General features: G+C 38.5%; 1 protein-coding gene across 1 annotated transcript in view; it reads right to left on the minus strand.

Annotated features, from left to right (window-relative positions):
* csmd3b (CUB and Sushi multiple domains 3b) overlaps positions 1 to 21,718 on the minus strand; it is a 642,003-nt gene that overhangs the window by 134,528 nt on the left and 485,757 nt on the right. Inside the window, exons 15-17 of the mRNA XM_047383297.1 lie at positions 2,649 to 2,831; positions 2,130 to 2,456; positions 977 to 1,171 (exon numbers count right to left, since the gene is read on the minus strand). Coding sequence (XP_047239253.1) covers positions 977 to 1,171; positions 2,130 to 2,456; positions 2,649 to 2,831 — 705 coding nt within the window. The remainder of the gene's footprint in view (positions 1 to 976; positions 1,172 to 2,129; positions 2,457 to 2,648; positions 2,832 to 21,718) is intronic.

The following is a 21,718-nucleotide window of genomic DNA, read 5'->3' on the forward strand; positions in this document are numbered from 1 at the left end:
AGTTTATTTAGGTTTGTAAATGTTGGAAAACATTGCAGTTATTTCCCCAGCTGTTTATGTTAGAGTGCCTTGCAGAAGTTACCCCTTCATACCCCTCTGTATGTAGTATGTGATGTATGTGATAGACAAACACATAGTGGTGCATTATTGTCAAGTGGAAGGACAATGATAAATGGTTTTCAAAATATTATACAAATAAACATTGGAAAAGTAAGGTATGCATCTGTATTTAGCTCCCATTTTTGCTGATACCCCAGAATAAAGTCCAGTGCAACCAAGTGTTTCCAGAAGTCACATGATTCATAAAATAAGTTCATCAGTGTGCAGTTTATTCTCAGTATAAATACAGTTGCTCTGTAGCCCAGGCAAAGAGAGCATTAATAATAGAGGCTGCAAAGAAAGCCATAGGAACTCTGGAGGGTCTGTAGAGATCCATATCTCAGGTGGAAGGATCTGTTAACAGGACATATATTAGTTGTGCACTCCATGAAACCTGGCCTTTGTGAAGAAGTGGCAGAGAAAAATAGTCATTGCTCAACAAAAGCCATATAAACCCGGCTCATTTGCAGCTTGTAGCAGGTGACACAGCAAAAGTGGAAGAAGATGCTCTGATCAGATGGTCCAAATTTAACTTGTTGAACTACATGCTGTGTAAGGCAGAAAACTGACACTGAAAATCACCCTGGACAACACTGCCCCGCCACCTGAAACATGGAGGTAGCAGCGTCATGCTGTGGGAATGCTTTTCTTCAGGAGGAACAGGGAAGCTGATGTATCACATAAAATCTCTCCAGTGTGTCAAATATGTAAAAGTTCAAAGAGTATGAATACTTTTGGAAGCCTTTGTAACTGACACTCTCTGTGTAACTTCCTTGATTTATACTTATTTTCAACAGCAGTGGTGTGTAATGATATCCTGGATAGAGTACTGGTCCCTAAATATAATAATTTAGCCAGCAATCTTGGCAATATTTACCTTCACATTTAGGAATGGGTCCACTCCACATCACTTTCCCCCGTTCTAGCTGGCAGGAAATGGTCTCAGTTCCCTGGGTTTTAATGAAACCGTCCTCGCACACCACGGAGATGGAGCTGCCTAGTTGGAAGCTGTCTCCAAAGCGGCGAGCATTGATGGGAATACCAGGGTCTGGACACTCATTATGGCCAAATGCTGCAAACATTAAAAAAAAATCTGAAGTACAAGGAGACATGTTTACAATGCAGGTTTTGGGGATAAGAGGATACCCAAAAGGAAAATATACTTTCAATCTTTCTCTTAATTTTGATGACATTTAAAAAAAAAAAAAACTCATAAATATTAATGGGAAAAAATGACAGCTTCCATCTTTTGTTGTACCTTCATTCTGCCCTTTCTTTTTGGATCACTGCTGAACTTTTCTGATGCTGTTATAAATGCCTGCTTGCAAAGCCAAATTTGCCTCACTCTTTTATTTTGCTCAAGTCATCTATGCTTTGTGGTTCCTTTTTTTTGGGGGGGGGGGGGTGGGCATCTTGAATGCACCACTCATGAAATTTTCAAGATTTGTTTTTATTCCTTTGGTTGTTTTAAATTTCAAAGCATTAAACAGGTGCTTACATGAGTGTCTGGCTACTGATAGTTGAGGTAGATAAAATATTTGAAAAAGCAATAAAATTCTAAACCAATTCTAGATCTAGGAAATAGAAATCTCATGTTTGTTCTATTTGTGATAAAGATAACTAAATGGAAAGGTCAAGAATTTGCCAATATGAGACTGATTGGTTTATAAACCTTAACTTATTTTTTTTATATGGCTTAATCACTATATACTAGTATTATATAACAGTTTATACCATTTGTGGATAAAAGCTCTCACCAGGGTTTACTGTAGCCTTAGAAATGGAAAATTCTAAACACTTTTTGTAGACTGACAAATGTCAATGACTTTGTTTTTCTTTACACCAGGACATGATGCATTGCTTTTTTTAGATCTTTTAGCCTACCCCATATTGTTAGAAAGGTTCTACCTAAAATATTTCTTGTTTTTACAGGCTTGGCTGTCATCAGACCTGGATGTTGTCAGTAAAACTAAACTTATCTCATTCAATTAAAAACAACAAAAGAAATAAGAGCTTGAACTGATACGTACTGCTGTAAGTGATATTAAATCCTCTTCCAGACATGGAGTGATCGGCCTGAAACTCCAGCCTCAGAGTGTTGGTGTTAGATGTCAGGTGGGATGGATTCTCGGCTCCGGAGAACCTCCCAATGACAGGGGCATCATTTGTCTCGCCATCTTTCACAGTCAGGGAATCGTATGGCGCCTCGAGGTCGAAATCATTAAATGCCAAGTGGATTCTCGAGCCTGGATCAGACTGGATGAGCCAGACACAATTCATGTTGTTCCCATATCCTTCTGGGTAATCTGGGGAGAGGACAGTTCCTGAGGGAGCAGTGAAGTTGGACATGCAGGGGACTGTAGGAGGAAAAAGAAAATACAGACATACAGATAATTTCGGTTAAATATTCATCTTCTGAACGTCATCGGTCATCATCTGCTCTAGGCCATAATAATCTCTGTCACCATGGTAACAGGACAGAGAGAAAGCTACCAAGAACATGTCAGTCCAGATGTCATGAATTATTTCCATCTAATTTTAATGCTTACATATACATATGGGTATGTTCGCAGACCACTGGTTGTTATCTTGGCAAGAAATAGTTTTTTCTCCGATCAGCTCGAAGCCAAACTGGCACTCAAACCTCAGGATTCCCCCATTTGAGAAGCTGTCACCCTCTCTTATTCCATAGAGAGGGGTTCCAGGGTCACCGCAACTCTCTTTGTCTATTTCTGTAATGACACAGATTCAATAAAACACATTAACATTTGCAAAGACATCAGAAGCCTTGATTAAAGACCCATTTTGGATAATGAACTTAATCTGAACTAGAGTGCATATAATTTTTTTTTTTATAATGGTCATTCATATTAATTAAGAAGTGTGTAGTTAAAAATCAAAGCATATTTAAATATTGCACCCAACTGTGGAATTAGCTGCTAAAGAGCTTCCAAATTTAAAATGGTACAAATATTTTTTTATTATTTTTATAGGGTTGCTTTGAAATCCCACACCACAAAACCAAGACATGATCATTGTCACTATTAGATGTGATCAGTCAGGGGTTTGTCCAGAGGTTTTCTGAACAACCCAAATATCATGAAAGAAAATTAGAAAAAAGATATATCCTGGATGATATGATAAGGATACTAAAAAAGCAAAAACAGAGCTTAATTATAACTAGCTTATTATAAATGGCTGTTAACAATTCATTAGCTTCACACAAGCCAATCGCGCTCTGTTTGTGAACACTAGCCAGGACTAGTTAACTATTCTCCTTTTGCTACAGATATGCATCTTCCAAGGATACCAAAATTTGCAGAACTTGGCCAGGTTCCTATTTAAATTGCTGTTATTTCAAGAAGTGGAAAAACTGGAATGGCATTCAAAAAAGTTGTTAAAATATTGGACTGCAGATATTTGTGGTGCTATATAATCTTTAGGAAAAGTGGATTTATTTTGTCAGAGCTGTAGTAAACTAACTGTGGTTGGTGGATTCTTGGTGAATAAAATTTGTGCAGTGCCACAGTGATTGAGTTGCAGATAGTTTCCATCCTCTGCCCTAATTTGTACCTGGAATTTTTACAGACTTTTGCCAGAGACGTCTGGAAATGGCAGATAAATGGCTGCAGCATCTTACATGCACAAAATCTCTCCTACATGCTCACATTGCAGCTGTAATGTCAGGTGGTCAAGCTCAGCTTAATGGTAATCGAAATATTAGAAACGTGCAGTGAAATTTCTAAACATATTTATGTGTCTATGTGAAAGAAACCTAGTTAGTTGTTATCTGCCTTCCTGGAGTCCAATTTAATTGTAGTTTTAGGTATTTTAGATTTATACTATGGAAAAAATAAATGATATGTTTTGTTTTGATAAATTAACACAGCTTTGAGATCTTTTTATGCATAAACCTAGTGTCCTCCGTTGACATGGTTCCTGAATGTAATGGAATAAAATCCCAGCTGAGTCTCTCATAATTTAAAAAAGAAATTGGCCTAAAATTAAAAATTATTTTGCATTTTGGAAAAACTTCTCACATTTATTCATCATTTATTTTTATTATATTTTGTCATGCTACAACCATAAACGTCAATGTATTTTTATATAAAAAACTAACACACAATGAAAGTTATAAAATAAAATGAAATTGTCATTGTTTTCAGATTTATTAACAAATAAAAATTCTGAAAAGTGTGGCCGATATTCCTATTCAGCAAAGTCCAGTGAAATCAACTGCTTTCAAAAGTCACCAATTTAGTAACCTACCATGACATGGGTGTTAACCCACACTGACAGACTATTCAAGGGGATCATTAATTAGATAAGCATGCATGAGGCTCATAGTAATCTTGAAGGGCCTGCAGATTTACAGATCAGGTGGAAGTATCTGTTAACTGTTTGTTGGGCACTCAAAAAATCTGGCATTTGTGGAAGAGTGGCAAGAGAAAAGCTATTGTTGAAAGTCATAAGAAGGTCTGTTGGTGTGTCCCACAAGCATGCACGGGCCACAGCAAACATGTGCAAGGGTGCTCTGTTCAGATGGAACCAAAATTTTACCCTTTTCACCAACCAGCAAAACACTGTGTGTTGTAGAGAACTAACACCACACATCACCCTGAACACATCATCTTTGCAGTGAAAGATGCTGGTGGCAGCATAATGCTTTGGTGATGCTTTTCAGCATGGATGGTGAAACTGGTCAATGTTTTATTTTATTTGAAAGTAGGCAGACAGGAAGTGGGGTGAAAAGAGGGGGAAGACATGCAGCACAGGTCACTGGGGTTGGGACTTGAACCAGGGACTCGTGCTTTGAGGACTAAAGCCTCATTATATGGGTTGTGTGCTCTACCGCTATGCCCCGCGCTGTGCCCCAAAGGTGGTCAAAGTTGATACAAGGATGGATAAATAGAGAGCAATCCTGGAAGAAAACCTTTTAGAAGCTGCAAAATACTTGAGACTAAAGGTGAGGGTTTATATTCCAGCAAGACAACAACCCTAAACACAGAGCCAGAGCTGCAATTAAATATCTTAGAATACGGGTATCAAACTCCTGTCCTTGAGGGACAGTGTCCTGCAACTTTTCATATGTCCCACGTCCAACACTCCTGGATCGAAGGACTTTACCTCCTCATGCACTCAAGTCCTGCAGAGTCCTGCTAATGAACTGATTATGTGATTCAAGTATGTTGACAGAAGCTGCGTTTCCATTGACCATCAAATTGCTCAAATTATAATTATGAAAAAACAATCGCTTAATGGAAACATGGCAATTTCGTAAAAACTATCGATTTTTGATAAAAAGTGTTTGCGCTAAGATGAGGTATTATTTTGGCCATGTCGAATCGCATTTACCAAGATCTTGGAGCTGTCATCTGTCGCCACCATGTTTTTTAATGAGTTATAACGTGAACAAACTAATTCACGTGTGATTTTAATTTTATTTCTTATTTAATGGAAACACTGCAATTGCGAAATTGTGTCTTTTCGACATTGGCAGAATATTGATAAAGTTTTGCGCACATTTGTAACGGAAACGCAGTTAGTGAGACACATCTAAAAGTTACTGCACGCTGGCCCTTGAGGACTGGAGTTTGACACCAAGGCACGACCATGTGTCAGAATGGCCCAGTCAAAGTCCTGACCTTAAGGGCAAAGAGAAACAGTGCCAAGCCTTGAAAACTGATTTTCACAGAAGTCCACCCAATCTGACAAAGCTTTAGTTATTTTGCAGAGAAGAATAGGCTAAAGTAAAAGGTCATGCTACAAAATATTGACTTAGAAGGGCGGAATACAAAAAACAACTTTTCACATCTTTATTTGTAAATGAGTAGTTTTCTGCTCCAATTACAAAACATGTCACAGTTATGCACTATTTTGTGTTGGTCTATGACATAAAATCCCATCGAAATACAATAAAGTGTTTTACTTTCACTAGCCCAAGGTGGGACATGGTGGTGGAAGCATCATGCTGTGGGAAGGCCTTTCTTCAGTAGAATACAAGAAGCTGGTCAGACTCCATGGAAAGATGAATGAAGCTAAATAGAGGTCAAATCTAGAAGAAATTATATTAGAGGCTGTAAATGATGTGAAACTGGGGAGGAGGTTTAACTATCAGCAGGAAAATGATCTGCTGAGAGTTGGTTAATGTTTTCCTGATGATATTACTCATTGATATCGATGTTCCAGGTACAAGTGAGTCTTATCTATGGAAATTCAGCTAGCCAGACAACTGCGTCTGCATTAATATGATTAGAATGTTGTGTGTAGGATTTCTGAAAATATGATTTGTATTTCCCCATGTTTTTCTCTCATTTAATCTCCTCTGTTCCTCTCATGATTTCAGTATTTATTTGCAGGAGTGGCCCATGGCTTGAACAAGGCTTTGTGCTTTGAGTGTGTTTCAGTTCTGTGAGCTTGTGTGCATGTTTGTGATATATTGCATTAATTTCCATCATGACATCGTCTTTATGAGACCCGCAGACTCAACCGATCACGGTCTGCTCTAACACATTTACACACAGAGACACACACATACATAGTGTAAGAATGGAGAGCAAATTGCTTCGGAGAGAAAACAGGCTTAAAGTTGGAGCATTCCAGTAGTGCAACTCCTTCTCCCTCCTGCCCCCCTCTTCACGCACACTCCCGCTCATGATAGCAGCACTCACAGTCATAAACAAACCAATCACACTCCCACAGTCAGTCTCTGTCTTTGATACATGCACACCCTGCACACATACACACTTGAATAATCCTATTGTAGTTGTAACAACAAGGCTGACAGATTCACAAAGGGGATTAAGGCCCTTAAAGGGGATATGTGTGTGTATTTGTGATTGTGAGAGACACAAATTCAAAGTGTGTGTGGTTGCAAGTTCAATTTTTCCCTCTGCAATTGCATATTGAGCCCCATCCCATACAATATTACATCATGTTCACACCATATTGTTCATATTGTTCATGTGAATACATATGTTGGCATGCAGCCACACAGAATGCATATATAATATGAAAAAAACTCAGCTCACACTGGTTTAGAGAGTAAGGTATTAAATTTCAAGAGGGATATTAAGACTTGGGAAAAGATGATTGGCTGTTTCCATTTTGTTTCCATTCTGAAATTGATTTTCAGGTCACATTTGGATTTCTGATGGAATGCTAAATGCAAAGTTTAAATTAAACTAAAATTATCGCAAAAGAACATCATGACGGGTAAAATTAACTACAATAAGGTCTATGAATATGGAGGACCAATCCTGCCATGTTTAAAAATACATATACAGATAAATCAACGACTCAATAAAATAATTACTGGGGCAAAAAGTAGCTAGATATATAAATTAAAGTACTATTAAATGCAACATAATAATAAAAATAAAATGTTTATTTAATAATTGATCAATTAATCAGAAATGCATATATTTTTCTATATTAATATTTTACTATTTTACATTACATAACTTGTAAATAATCTTTTTGTTTATTTTTTATTTAAACCACAAATTTTCAATCAAACTTTCTTAAACTTAAAATGTTTTCTTTGTTTATTTAATACAGATTATTTTTTTGCTGTTTTAATTTTCCAACTCTTTTATTTCTTTCATATGTATTACCCATTAGTTAAATTTAAAATCGTTTTTATTCCCTCACAAATATATTATTTTTCAATTCATTTTCAGTCCTTTAATTTCTTAACCACTACTATATTTTCTCTTCTAATATATCCCTATTGCATTTTCATACCCAAAAGATTTCCCTGACCCCATTTATTTCCATCTTTGTTTTTTACATTCCTTGGTCTTTTCCCCCTCAACATGCAGCTGGAAATGTAAAAACGAACTGAGCAGGACATAGAGAGAGGGGGCGGTCTTTGAAATAACATCACTGCCTTAGCTTCTCTCCTATCGGCTGAGATCAAGCTTCTGGGAAGTAGGTGCTGAGTCTCACTATGGCTGCTTGCCTGGTTCTGAGAAACAACTAGCAGAAAATGCTTGTGGCTAAAGAAGTCAGGAGCCATGTGGATTTAGTGGTAGATAGACATGTTAGTCAGGATAGTTTACTGTATCCTGCTGACTCTAACGAAGAGACTACTTCAGTTGGCTGAAGTACTCAGAGGCATTCACTTGTTTGTACCCGCTTTCAAAATGAAAGCATGCCTCAGTGACAAACTGTAGTCCTAATCTAAACAGGGTAAACATATTTCAAGAACGTCAATGTTAAATTTGCATCTTAAAAATTTCTAATACTTCTTGAAAATATTCAGCTATTATTTCTTTCAGAAATAAAGCCTGGGAAATATAACCAATGTTATTTATCATATTAATAATCTTTTTAAACTCAGCTGTCATTCAAGAATGATATCTGCCCTGATTAACAGTTCAATGTCACCTAATATGTTTTATTCATATTTCATGTAGGATTTAAAAATGAAAGCATTATAAAGATGCCTATTTATAAGTTACAAAGAATACAGCCGTAGTCCCTGGGAAAGTCATTGTAGTCATCAAGTCCAAAATAGGGCTCAAATCAGTCGGAGTACATGCAGAAGGAGTTTCTTGAGTAATAAGTTTCTAAAAAAGTATGACTGAAAATTTGTGGTTTAAAGTAAAAAAGGTAAAATGGCAAAGACATAATTTACGATAATTAAAGATTAACATAGAAAAATATATTTGTATCTGATCAATTGATCAATTATTGAATAGATAGATTATTTTTATTATTTTGTTGCAATTATGGCATTCTAATTTACATATCTAGCTGCTATTTGGCCCAGTAATTATTTTATTAGGTTATGTATTTATTTTTGTATGTATTCTTAATAATAACAGGATTGGACCGTCATATAGGCACATTCACAGGTCAACACTCCATTGCTAAAGAAAAAGCATGTGAAAGCTTGTGTAAAATTTGCTGGTAAGCATACACCAAAATGTAACTCGGACGTTTGGAAGTGGAAACATCTCGACATGGAGCAGTTTTCAGAACATGTTCCTATAATTAAAGCAAGGAAAAATGCATCAGGGCACATCTAGCTTAAATCTAACTCACCACTGGTTTCAGATTTATGCGAAGAAGTAAAGATCAAATGATAAAAAGGACTGAACTTGTATAGTGCTTTTCTAGTTGTAGTGACCACTGATCACACTTTTACACAAGAGCCACATTCACACATTGATAAACCCATATGCAGTTGATTAGACCCAATGGGTTTAAGTGTCTTGCCCTGGCGTACACTGACATGTCAACTTTTTGTTTGTAAGTTGGCTAGTTTTCACACCTGAGCCTCAGTCACCCCCAGATCAGAGTTGAAGAACCTTGTGTAACCATCAAGATTTAAAAACAATTTGTTTGGGAGACAGAATCACACCTGAGCATTGGTTGTAACTTTCTGTATAAAGGAGACACCTTGAATTTGTCATTATAGCAAAAATGTCTACAGTTTTAAATACTATTCAATAAGTGTTGTTGAAACTATGCACTTTAGAAATATATATTTATTGACAAAACATTACTGTGTTCAATACTTTTTTCAATATTTTCCCCATCGTCTAAATTGAAAATATCTATAACGCTGAGGACTCCAGGAAGACAGATGATAACTAGCTTGCTTTCTTTGATATATACACATAATCAACAGTTCTGATGGAGAAAAAAAATCTTCCCAGACTCTGTTGCATGACCTTGTATTAGGCCTGCAATTTAAGCATTATCAACAGGTTTCACAGTGTACATGTCCTCAAAAGACATCCTGCAAAGATCTGTGCAGATGTTGCAGATAAGAGAACAGCATTACCCAAATCTTGAGGACATTCTTGTCACCTTATTTCTCAACTAGCATGGTAGAGTTGCTTCTTTACCAATCCAAAAACATGTCATGAAACCTAACCCACACAAATATGGGTGCACATCTAGCCCTAAGTGCACAGAGTAATATCAAAGCACGAAAGTAAACCAATTAAACCCTGCCAAGACTCTACTTAAGAAAGGTTAAAGCAGGATTTTTCAAACATTGCCACAGCTTCAAGTAAACACAAAGAGTCTAATGAGCTCTAAACCATCTGGTGTTCCCTCTCAATGAGCTGTTCAAATTATTCATTAGCACTGAAAACTGCATCTTGTATGTACGGAACAGGGACAACATTGCCTGGTAAATCATTGTCCATTCATTTATCTCCTGAGTTACCAAATGCCTCACGCAATTGTAAATGCATAAAATGTATTGTTAATTTCTAATGGGAATAACATTTTCATTATTACACAGGATTTTCACAGAATAAATGGCAGATTTAAAATTCAGTATCACTGTCTGTACAGAATAATATACATGTCAATAATTCATGTGTGGAAAATGAAACTGCGTTTACACTGCTGTGATTAAGTAAGTGCTGCCCTTCACAGATTGCCCTCTGGAGCACACACATATACACACATGCTTAGGAGGAAGCAGGCTGCGTTATTGTGCTCTTTATCCTCACTGCAAAGGTTATACACCATACATCTGAACCACATTTATTGTTATGACGTCAATGAATATTTAATCGTTTTGTATTTCATGAAGTGTTTTGTATTGGATAATTACATAAGTCGTGAAAGATAACATATAGATCAAAAGGAGATTTTCATTAGAACATTTAAACATAGAAAAAAATGTCTACTAAATTGTTTTCATTAACTGAGACAATAGACCATTTGATAAATATGTCTGCAAATGTAATGTGCTTTTATAACAATTGTTTACAGTTGCATTCCATTCTGTCAGTTAATCAACAATGTCTGTTAAACATCAGCATAAGTGAAAAAAAAACAACAAAAAAACTATTGCTTGTTTTTTGTTGGGAAGCGTACGCACATTGGAAGCCGTGTTTATGATCAATGATGGTCGACATATTTTTTTTTATTAATGTCAGGTACTGGGGCTGCACGGTGACACAGTTGGTAGCACTTTTTCCTTGCAGCAAGAAGGTCCTGGGTTAGACTCCCAGCCACGGGGCCTTTCTGCATGGAGTTTGCATGTTCTCCCCATGCATGCGTGGGTTCTCACCAGGTACTCCGGCTTTTTCCCACAGTCCAAAGACATGCCTGTTAGGTTAATTGGGTCTCTCTATATTGCTATTAGGTGTGTGGATGAGTGTGTGCATTGTTGTTTGTGTGTTGCCCTGTGATGGACTGGCGACCTGTCCAGGGTGTACCCCGCCAATAAACTGCTGGTCTCGTTACCCACTATGGCAGAAGCGGTATAGAAAATGACTGACTGACTGTAAGGTACTGGTCATTTCACCCCTTCAGCATTTGGAACATCTGCACTTATGGCCTGTTTGTCTTCAACTTTTTTCAGAAGATAAAAAAAGAGCTCTTTACCATGGGATATTTGGTACAAAACATCCATCAACTGACACCTGTCCCTGGGATGTTTCATTCTCACTTTGACAACAAACTGCTAATAATATCAAGTTTGAAATTTACGTTTTGTGATTCCTGTAACCATAAACTAAATTAAGCAGCAGTGATGCACAGACACCCTTTCTCTTAACCTTAACATATAGAAGACTGAGGTCTCTGGTTTAGCTGATGTTCTTGGTTCTTTAACTACTAGCAGTCACTCTGCAGAAAATAATTTATGTGTTACTCTAGACAGTTCTCTTGAGTTAGAGAAACCGGCAAATCACCTCTTGTCTGGACTATTGCCAGGCAGGATCAGTCAGCCCTACAACTTTTACAAATTGTCCATAATGCTACAGCTCATCTTTTAACCAGTGCAAAAAAGCATGAACACTAATTTCAATCTTAAAATCTCTTCATCAGCTTTCATCAGTTTTAAAATTTAAAAGCCAAATTCTATTTACATAATCTCCTCAACATCCAAACCCCTTAGAGAGCACTCCGGTCAACCGGCCAGTTTCTACTTGATGTTCAAGATCAAAGTTAAAAAGTATGTTCCAAACAGGTCATTTTTGAGCATTCCTTGTCTTTCCCAGTCTTTTGTTGCCCCTGTCCCAGCTTTTTTGAAACATGTTCCAAGCATCAAATTTAAAATGAGTGAATATTTGTTAAAAAAACTATAAAGTTTATCAGTTTCAACATTAAATATCTTGTCTTTGTAGACCATTCAATTGTATATACGTTGAACAGGATTTGCAAATTATTGTATTCTCAAACAAAGACGAACAAAGTAAATGCGCAAAAACAAGTAGTAATAATAGAATAAAACAATAATAAAAAATAACGTATGCAGAATAAGTAGTGAAGGATTGTGCTAAAGTGACAATGATTGCAAGTTTTAACAAATACAGAGGTTATTATACAAGTTATTATGCAAAATAATTGAACAGTTTGACAGCGGCGGAGATGAAGGAGCTGCGGTAGCCCTCCTTCCTGCACTGAGGGTGTCTCAGTCGGCTCAAGTCGGCAGCCCAAGACAGAGCTGGCCCTCCAAACCAGCTTGTTCAGTCTGTTCCTGTCCTGCTCTGTTGTGTCTGGGGCCCAGCAGACGTCAGCATAGAGGAAAGCAGAGACTACCACAGAGACATAAACGTGCTGGGCAAAGGCCTGCACACTCTGAAGGACCTCAGTCTCCTTAGAAGATGGAAGCGACTCTGGCCCTTCTTGGTGTTATGGGACCAGTCCAGTTTTTTTGTTGATGTAAACACCCAGGTACTTACAACTGTCCACAGACTCAATGTCATCTTGGACATCTATTTTCATTGGAATTGGGGATGAATATTAATTTATTCAGGTATACATAAAAACAAATGAACATAAAACCCCAATACACTCAAGAGTGCTCGAATGATCCTAGAGGCTGTTGTGTAGGGTTTAAATGCCCCTGATAGGGTCTCCCATGGCAAACAGACTCTGGGTGACGGGTCAGACAAAGAGCAGCTCAAGACCCCTTCATGAGGAACAACAAATCGAGGCACGTGATGTTGCCTGGTATGGCAGAGCCGGGGTCCCACCCTGGAGCCACGCCGGGGGTCGGGACTCCTCGCAGAGTGCCTGCTAGCCGGGTTGCTCCTCGCAGGACTTGGCCAGGCAAAGCCTGAATGAGAGAAGTGAGGCCATGCCCCAGTGGGCCCACCACTGGCAGGGGGAACCATGAGGGACCGGTGCAAAGAGGATTGGGTGGCAGACAAAAGGAGGAGACCTCGATGGCCCGATCTCCGGATGCTTAGGCTGGCTCTAGGGATGTGGAATGTCACCTCGCTAGGGGGGAAGGAGCTTGAGCTTGTGCGAGAGGTTGAGAGATATTGACTACAAATAGTCAGGCTCACCTCCACACACAGCATGGGCTCTGGAACCCAGCTCCTTGAGAGAGGCAGGACTCTCTTCTGGTCTGGAGTGGCCTGAGGGGAGAGGCGGCAGGACGGGGTGGGTTTGTTTGTTGCCCCCAGCTCAACTGTCTTCTGTTGGGGTTTACATCAGTTGATGAGAGGGTCAAGTCCCTGCTGGAGGTCTCTGACTGCCGTTTTGGCCTTTTGGCCAAATGGTAGTGCGGAGTACCCAGCCTTCTTGGCATCCCTGCCGGGGGTACTGCATACTGCCCCTCCCAGGGACTTTGTTATTCTGCTGGGGGACTTCAAAGCCCACGTGGCAAAATACAGTGACACCTGGAGAGACGTGATGGGAAGAATGGCCTCCCCTATCTGAATCCAAGTAGTGTTTCATTATTGGACTTCTGTGCTGGTCATGGATTGTCCATAATAAACACCATGTTCAATCATAAGGGTGTTCATCTGTGCACTTGGCACCAGGACACCCTAGGCAGGAGGTCAATGATCAACTTTGCTGTCGTGTCTTAAGACCTTTGGCCGCATGTTTTGGACACTCGATTGAAGATAGTAAACTTACATAAAACAGAGATGAAGGAGGAAAAAAATGAGCCAGACAAGAAAAAACTAATGCAAAGAACAAGAAAGCAAAATATTAAAACTGCTCAATGCAAGACCAAGCATGGAGAATAATTGCTTCAGGAAAGAAGACAGGTACAACATCAATGTTTTAGACAAGTGGATGGATGGATGGATGGATGGATGGATGGATGGATATTCAATTATCAAACAAAAAGGTGTAGACCGAGGCAGTGCTTATATTAACTACCCTTTATCCATTAGCTTATTTAAAGAGATCCTATTTTCCAGGTATTTATAGAACAAAGTGCAAAGACAGTTTGCAATTTGTGACATTACAAATCAGTCAGTCAGTCATTTGAAGACAAACAGGCCATAAGTGCAGATATTCCAAATGCTGAAGGGGTGAAATGACCAGTACCCTACAGTCAGTCAGTCATTTTCTATACCACTTCTGCCATAGTGGGTCGCGAGGAAGCTGGTGCCTATCTCCAGCAGTCTATGGACGGGAGGCGGGGTACACCCTGGACAGGTCGCCAATCCATCGCAGGGCAACACACAAACAACCAAGCACACACTCATTCACACACCAAAGGGTTATTTAGAGAGACCCAATGAACCTAATTGGCATGTCTTTGGACAGTGGGAGGTAGCCGGAGTACCCGGAGAGAACTCACGCATGCGTGGGCCATGCAGAAAACCCCCGGCCGGGAGTCAAACCCAGGACCTTCTTGCTGCAAGGCAACAGTGCTACCATCCCGTTACAAATCAGCATTTATAATTTATATTTTACTTTGTAGGGAAGAAAAATGTTGTTCCTCAATAAAAATTTAAGTTTCTACAGTCTTTTAGATGTTTTTAGTTCAAAGGAATTGCACAAATGAACTCCTGTAACTAAAACACATCTCTTTAAAATTTGTCCTAATTTTTGGTTTTACAAACAAACACCTTACTATAAATTCATACTTATTTTTCGATGATGAAAAAATAAAAACATTTGGGCACAGTTTAGAAGTAAATTGTTTTAAACCTTGAACATTATTTGAGCAACATCAGTGTCTATCAATCTTAAAAACTTTAAGATTTAATATAAAGAAATACATTTAGACTATAGCAAACTAAACTTGCAAAGATATATCTACATACCAGTGATATATGTGAAATATGCTCACAATCCCCTTGTAATCTCACACATATGTTCTCTGCATGCCTAAGACTTAAGGACTATTGAACATGCTATTTTAAGACTATGTCACACATATTGGGACAGGAAATCGAGCTTTGCCCGCTTGTGGCTATATTTGGTGTACCCAAGCTTGCGCTGAACATTTCCACAGAACAAAAGCATTTATTTCACTTATTGTACGGTGAAAGATACTATTATTGTGGTACAGTAGTGCACCACAATCCCCAGCATCTTGGTTATATGATGTAATGTCATTCTTAAAACTGGAAAAGATCAAATCCGGGGATCAACAGAAAAGTTTAATCAGCTGTGGAATCCCCTCATCCAGCACTTGAAAACCACAGCGTCCCTCCCAACCGTGAATAAAGTGGTTGACCCACGGCTTTGATTATCGTGTGTGTATACTATGTATATTTCTTTGTTGTATTGCATAACTGTGATGTGTAATGTGTGCGCTCGGCAAGTTCAGACAGGGGAGGGATGGGCATATAGAGAGGGATAGTGTTGGTTCTCACCATGTTATTGTTCATTGTTCAGTGTGTAATGTGAAATCTTCAATAAAATATGTTGACAAAAAAAAAAAAATACATTTTCAGTTTATGGAACAATTCTTACTGCCTTTTTTGCAATATGAAAATGTGAAGCTTAAATGAGTAGATGCAACAAAAATGGGTTGGTGACCAGAATTGGCTGATTTTCAGCTTGATCTGCTACAGTATTTTCACTACTGTTCTTATAGGTCTTAAGGGAAATATGTATAGGCTAAAATCTGTATTGATGTTATGCATGGTAACAGCTGATCATCTGACTCTGATGCAAAATTGACAAGCAGCATAGTTAATGACAAAACGTGAAAATCATGCATAGAAAATAAGTAACCGATCAATATATTTGACATGAGATTAGCACGTATGCCAATTTATATAATTGATGTGTGTATTGCACTCTGTAGTCTCCAACAATAGTGTTATAAAAGAAGATAAAATAGCGTTAGAATGAATTGCTGAAAATCTAGAGCTTAAGGGAATGGCTCATTACAGGACACTGGTGAAACTCACAATATGTGCAAATATTGGGACAGTAGGTATTTTTATTACGGTTAAAAGGTAGATGCTATTAGTCATGCATGGCGTCATGTCTGTGTCAACTATGTTTTAATTTATCAACTGAAACATTACTGGTTCAAATATCTATTTCTGCAAATCTCACTAATCAATAGCTAAATTTTAATGTATGTAGTAAAGGAACTATGCCATATAGCTTGGACCAGTTCTATCTGATGGCGCTTATATTATGTTGCACAGACCTCATGTCTGGCATCTCCAAAGATTCATCACACACCACTGCCTCCCTGGCAGTTCAATCAATCTGAGGTGACTTTAATGGCTACATCCCTTGTCAAAACAATGCATCAGTGAGTAGTGGATGAGTGGGGGCAAATGGGCACCTGTGTCTGTTTCAAATGGCAGGAATTATCTAGTACTCCAAAGTGGAGCAGTGGGTTTTCTCCTAACGTTCATGTCTACATCAATCCAACTGGCAGCTGTTCCCTTTGAATTATAGAAAGCAGCGGTGGTGTGCTCAAATCCCCACAATGGTGCAGCACTTTTCCAAGCTGTCGGTCCTGAGGGATCAAATCACCGATCACAAAAAAACAGAAGAGGAGCTAAAAAAGCTGCTGGCCACACATGGGACCTCTAAATTTTTTAGTTTTCCTATTGGAAATGGTTAATAATGCATCCTTTATATCGCATACTTTATTGAGAAAGTGTGATCTGAAAGGTGCACAAGTCGAGAAAATCTTGGAGTACTGATGGATAACTGAAAAAGTCCTGGTATAAGTCAAACCACAGATCAAGATCTTTTTAAGATGATGTGGGGTGACATGAAACACATGCATGAGAAATCTCAAAGATCTTACAGCTGTAAGGAGTTGGGAAAACCTACCTCAGAAATTTTTAAAGACAGGCAGATTGCTCACTGAGGCTATTTCTTTCAATGAGGGTTAAAAATAATCTATTTTAATTTTCTGCTAGAAATCTTACTGTTGTTGGTATCTGTTATTTATTTAGTAAAACAAGATAAATATCAGTATTGTTTACTTGGAACTGAATTACTTTCCTTTAAAGAGATAAAAAAGATTTCACATTAAATTGGAACATTTCTTATTAAAGAGCCGAATATTTATTCGGTGTCCTATTTTTTTTCACATTCCTATACCTATGCCATAAACGGTCTAATGAAATATTATTTAAATAATTTTTAAACAATCTAAATGTATAAATTGAATTTTCTTCTACAGATATATAAGCAGCAAAAAAAGCAAAAAATGTTTTTCATGTATTAATTAAAAACAAATTTTCTCATTTAAAGACATTGATGTATGCTTTGTTTGATCTTGTCCTACCCCTCGGGTTGTTCTATGTTTTTGTGTTTGAATACTGTGCATGTTAGAAACGTTAGAAAGCCCAAAGATCACACTAAAGGGACTTACCCTTTCCCACAGAAACCTTTTAGCTGAAATGCCTAAAGCATCCCGTTTCCTCCCTGCACTTTACGACATTACCATATAAAGAATTTGCATAATGCATGCCTGGTAGCTACTTTGGCACATCTTAAACAAAGAATAAGAGGCTATTTTGTACCTGGCTATATTTGACTCATCAGCTGAGGTGCAGATTCTAGGAAGACAGGTTCTTACAGGGTATGTATGTACAATTTCAAACTATCAAATCTATTCCAGAAGATTGTCAGGACAACTCAGTTGCACTCAGTTGTACAAATCTGGCTTTATAAGAAAGTGTCAAGACCTAAAACCACAGAAAAGACTTTAGAAGTCCTGTGTGCAGTTTGCCAGATGCCATCAACAATTTGGAAGATAGTTCTTCTGCCAGATGAGACCACAATTGAACTGTTTAGTCCAAATGTAAATTGTTGTGTGGTGGAAATGTTACACCGCAGACTGCAAGGGTGTAACATTGGCAGTAGTGGCAGCTTCATGTGCTGGAAATGTTTTTCTTCTGCGAGGACAAACCCACTGAAACCTGTGGAAAACTTGAGACTAAAAGATTTGCACAGATACCTTTTTATGGTCCTGGTAATGTGTGAATGATGTGTTTTCAAAAACAAATTCTAGTAGCCAATGTTTACTAAAGCATTTATTTCTGAGGGAAAAGGCAGCCAACAAAGGTGGCTTAAAAAGCACATATAACAAAAAAGCACATAGTATCTACTGTTAAACAGCACTGTTACAAAGTACAGCACCCAGTGATTATTTACAAACCTGTTCACGACAGCAATATTTGCTTCTGATAAAACTGTCCACAGCTGAAGTATAGTAATCTGTTCTCAGCATGTCGGCAGGGCGCATCCAATTTTGTTAAAGGCACCTGCACAACTCTCTGAGTTGATGTGCAATTTACTAATAAATATGAATTCCATTTTCGGTACATTTTGTGGTTTGACAGACCTTACTTTGATATTTTTAAGGACCCAATTCTGCTGTGCACTGGGCAAGTTGCACCTTTGCTGGTTTTTATTGTTGCAGTTTTTATTTAGGTCATCAGAGGGAAATGTTTTGTACTATGCAGCAGTTGCACCATCTTTGGGGACTTTTTGTACACCGTTTGACACTGGATATAGTAAAGCAATTTTCTAAAATCTACTACTGTTTCAGTTTAATCAAAAGTCATAACTCAAGATTAATAAGCATCTACTGGCCCTAATGACTATCAATGGAATAAGTTGTAGCTTATTTAACATTTAAATATTTCCTGTAGGTGTTTTTCAACAAAATTAAATAAAGTCTTTAACTGGCCAGACAAAAAATAAAAAATAAAAAATTTTCAGTTTATGGAACAATTCTTGTTCCATACACTTCCATAAAGTGGGTTGAAATAAAGTTGCAGTTCATGGATATGAAATAGTGGGACAATCTGAACAGAAGCCATTCTCGCTCACCTCCAACCATTAATATTATGAAACAATAAGTATCTGTTGAAATATAAAACAGTAGAGATAATCTTGACTGTGTGCGAATTTGTAGATATATGATTTTATATGGACGTGTCTCCTGTTTTTAGCATAAAAAGGCAAAAACTGTTATCTAAATAATATGATTTGTGGTTTGAAAAGTAGAACATGTCACATTATTAAGTGGCCTGTTTCAGCAGCTCCAATTCTTTCCAAGTTTGGAAGAGCCTGAAAACAATTTCAGGTCACAAACCAAACTTCCATGCTATAGGAAATTTAGGGTGGTTGAATTAGTTCTTCAACAGATTTCATCAGACACCCAACCCTCCCCCAGTTTAGTCTCCCCCTTTGCAATCACCCACCCACTCCCCTCCGAGGATTCTATCTCACAGTCCCCCTCTCTCACCATCATCCTGTTCCTTTCAGAACTTCAGGTGAGGAACAAGCTGCGAAAGATCAAGGAAAGACTTGAGAGGTTGGTTTTCAACCATCTTTGCCCTCTGGTGAGGTCTTCATTGGATCTGCAGCAGTTTGCTTACCAACCTGGCACTGAAGTGGATGATGCTATTATCCACCTGCTGCGCCACGCTCTAACCCACCTGGAGAAGCCTGGAAGCACTGTGAGGGTCATGGTCTTTGATTTCTCCAGTGCCTTAATATCTTCCAGGCTGGATTTCTGAGGGACAAGCTGTATGTGTCAGGAGTGAACTACCACCTGTCCCAGTGTTACTGAAATACCTCACTGGCCACTCAGAGTACATGAGGACAAGTGGGTGTGTCTCAGACAGGCTGGTCTGCAGTACAGGGGGCCCGCAGGGAACTGTGCTGGCCCAGTTCATCTTCACACTCTACGTTACAGACTATTCAATCAGGTCCTCTGGCTGCAAATTTCAGAAGTTCTCAGATGACCATAGTCTGCCTCATCACAGGTGAGGATGAGTCAGAGTTCATATAATGGACACAGGACTTTAAGGACTGGTGCGAGTGGATCAACGCAGGGAAAACTAAGGAGCTGATGGTATATTTCAGCAGGCTTAGACTCACCATACTGACATCAGTGAACATCAAGAGAACTGACGTTGAGATAGTGGACTCTTATAAGTACCTGGGTGTTAACAGGAAGAGTCAGAGCAGACTCTATCTGCTAAGGGGTGTGGGATCTTTTGGTGTGCCTCCTGAAGACATTTTTGTACCTCTGTGGTGGCATCAGACATCTTCTATGGTGCAGTTTGTTAGAGCAGCAGTTTATCTGCAGCTGAGAGGTAAGCGTTTAGATAGGCTCATTAGGAAGGCCAACTCCTTCCTAAGATGGACCCTCAGCCCAATGCAGGTGGTGGGAGACAGAAGCACTCCAGCAAAAATCACTGTTGGACAATGTCTCCCAACCCATACATAAAGCTGTTACAGAACTGGAGAGCTCCTTCTGTGACAGACTGCTGCATCCTTGGTACACAAAGGGGCATTACAGTTGATTGTTCCTCCCAGCAACTGTATTTGCATGGTTCCATTTGCCTTTCACTTTGCTACTAATTTATCTGATTTTCCCCACTCTGGGACAACAAAGGATATTTCTATTCTGTTTCCATTCTATCCTATTCATTTATTTTATTATTGTTAGTAGGAGTCTCCATATCAGTTTATTCTTGGGTGTTTAGCTTCTTAGTTTATTCTTATGTTCTGTTCTTAGTATTTTGAGATATTTTCTGTAAGATATTTTTCTTGGGTTTTTTGTAACACTGTTCAGCTCCTCTGTGTTAATTAGTCTCTCTCCTTCAGATTATCTACCTGCCTTCTACCTCAGCTGCTCCACATTTTGCAGATTATTCACACCTGCAGTCTATGTCATTCTCCACACGTCCCTCAGTATATATACATCAGTTGTCTTTTTTTTCAATAACAATTATTAGTTTCTTATTAAAGTAATTACTTTTTAAGGTTTCTTCACTTCTCCTCCTAGCATCTGGTTTTGCCTTCCTAAACTGAATCAATACAGATCCAGGTCTCTAGACAGTTGATATAATAATTGTAGGTTATAACATTGTTAAGCAGGGAAAACAACTTTATGCATATGTGTGGATTGTGTTAGACTTGTATGCCCTGCAACAGTGGTTGAGTCAAAGGGCTCCTGGGTGGCCTTGGCTTTAATAATAAATGAATGGTGACAAGAAAAACAGTCAGACAGAGAGAGAAAGGCAGAATCACAGAGCCAGATGAAGAGTGAACAAGTTCAAAAGAACAAAAAAGGATGCTATGGAGGTCATCTGACAAACAGCACTAAGGATAAGGAATTTCTCATACAGAAAATGTGAGAGTGAGAGAGATAGAAAAGGGGGAGAAAGTGTGCAACCAAAAAACACTCCATTAGAGAGAACCTGACAGACAGGAAGGCAACGAAAGGATGGTGGATAGACAGATGTCTAATGAGGAAAAATGAGACTCACAGAGACAGAGAGTGAAGGGAACGGAGGGTGAATGTTGGGAGGGAAAGAGGTGAGTGACTTGTTGGTAGAGCTTCATTGGCTCATAGATGGAAGAGCTATCCAACACACATGCACTCGTACAGAAACACACAAACACTGTATAGTGCACAGGTGATTTGGCAGCAAGGCTGCTG

The sequence above is a fragment of the Girardinichthys multiradiatus genome, chromosome 13, assembly GCF_021462225.1.
Source record: "Girardinichthys multiradiatus isolate DD_20200921_A chromosome 13, DD_fGirMul_XY1, whole genome shotgun sequence".
NCBI lineage: Eukaryota > Metazoa > Chordata > Actinopteri > Cyprinodontiformes > Goodeidae > Girardinichthys > Girardinichthys multiradiatus.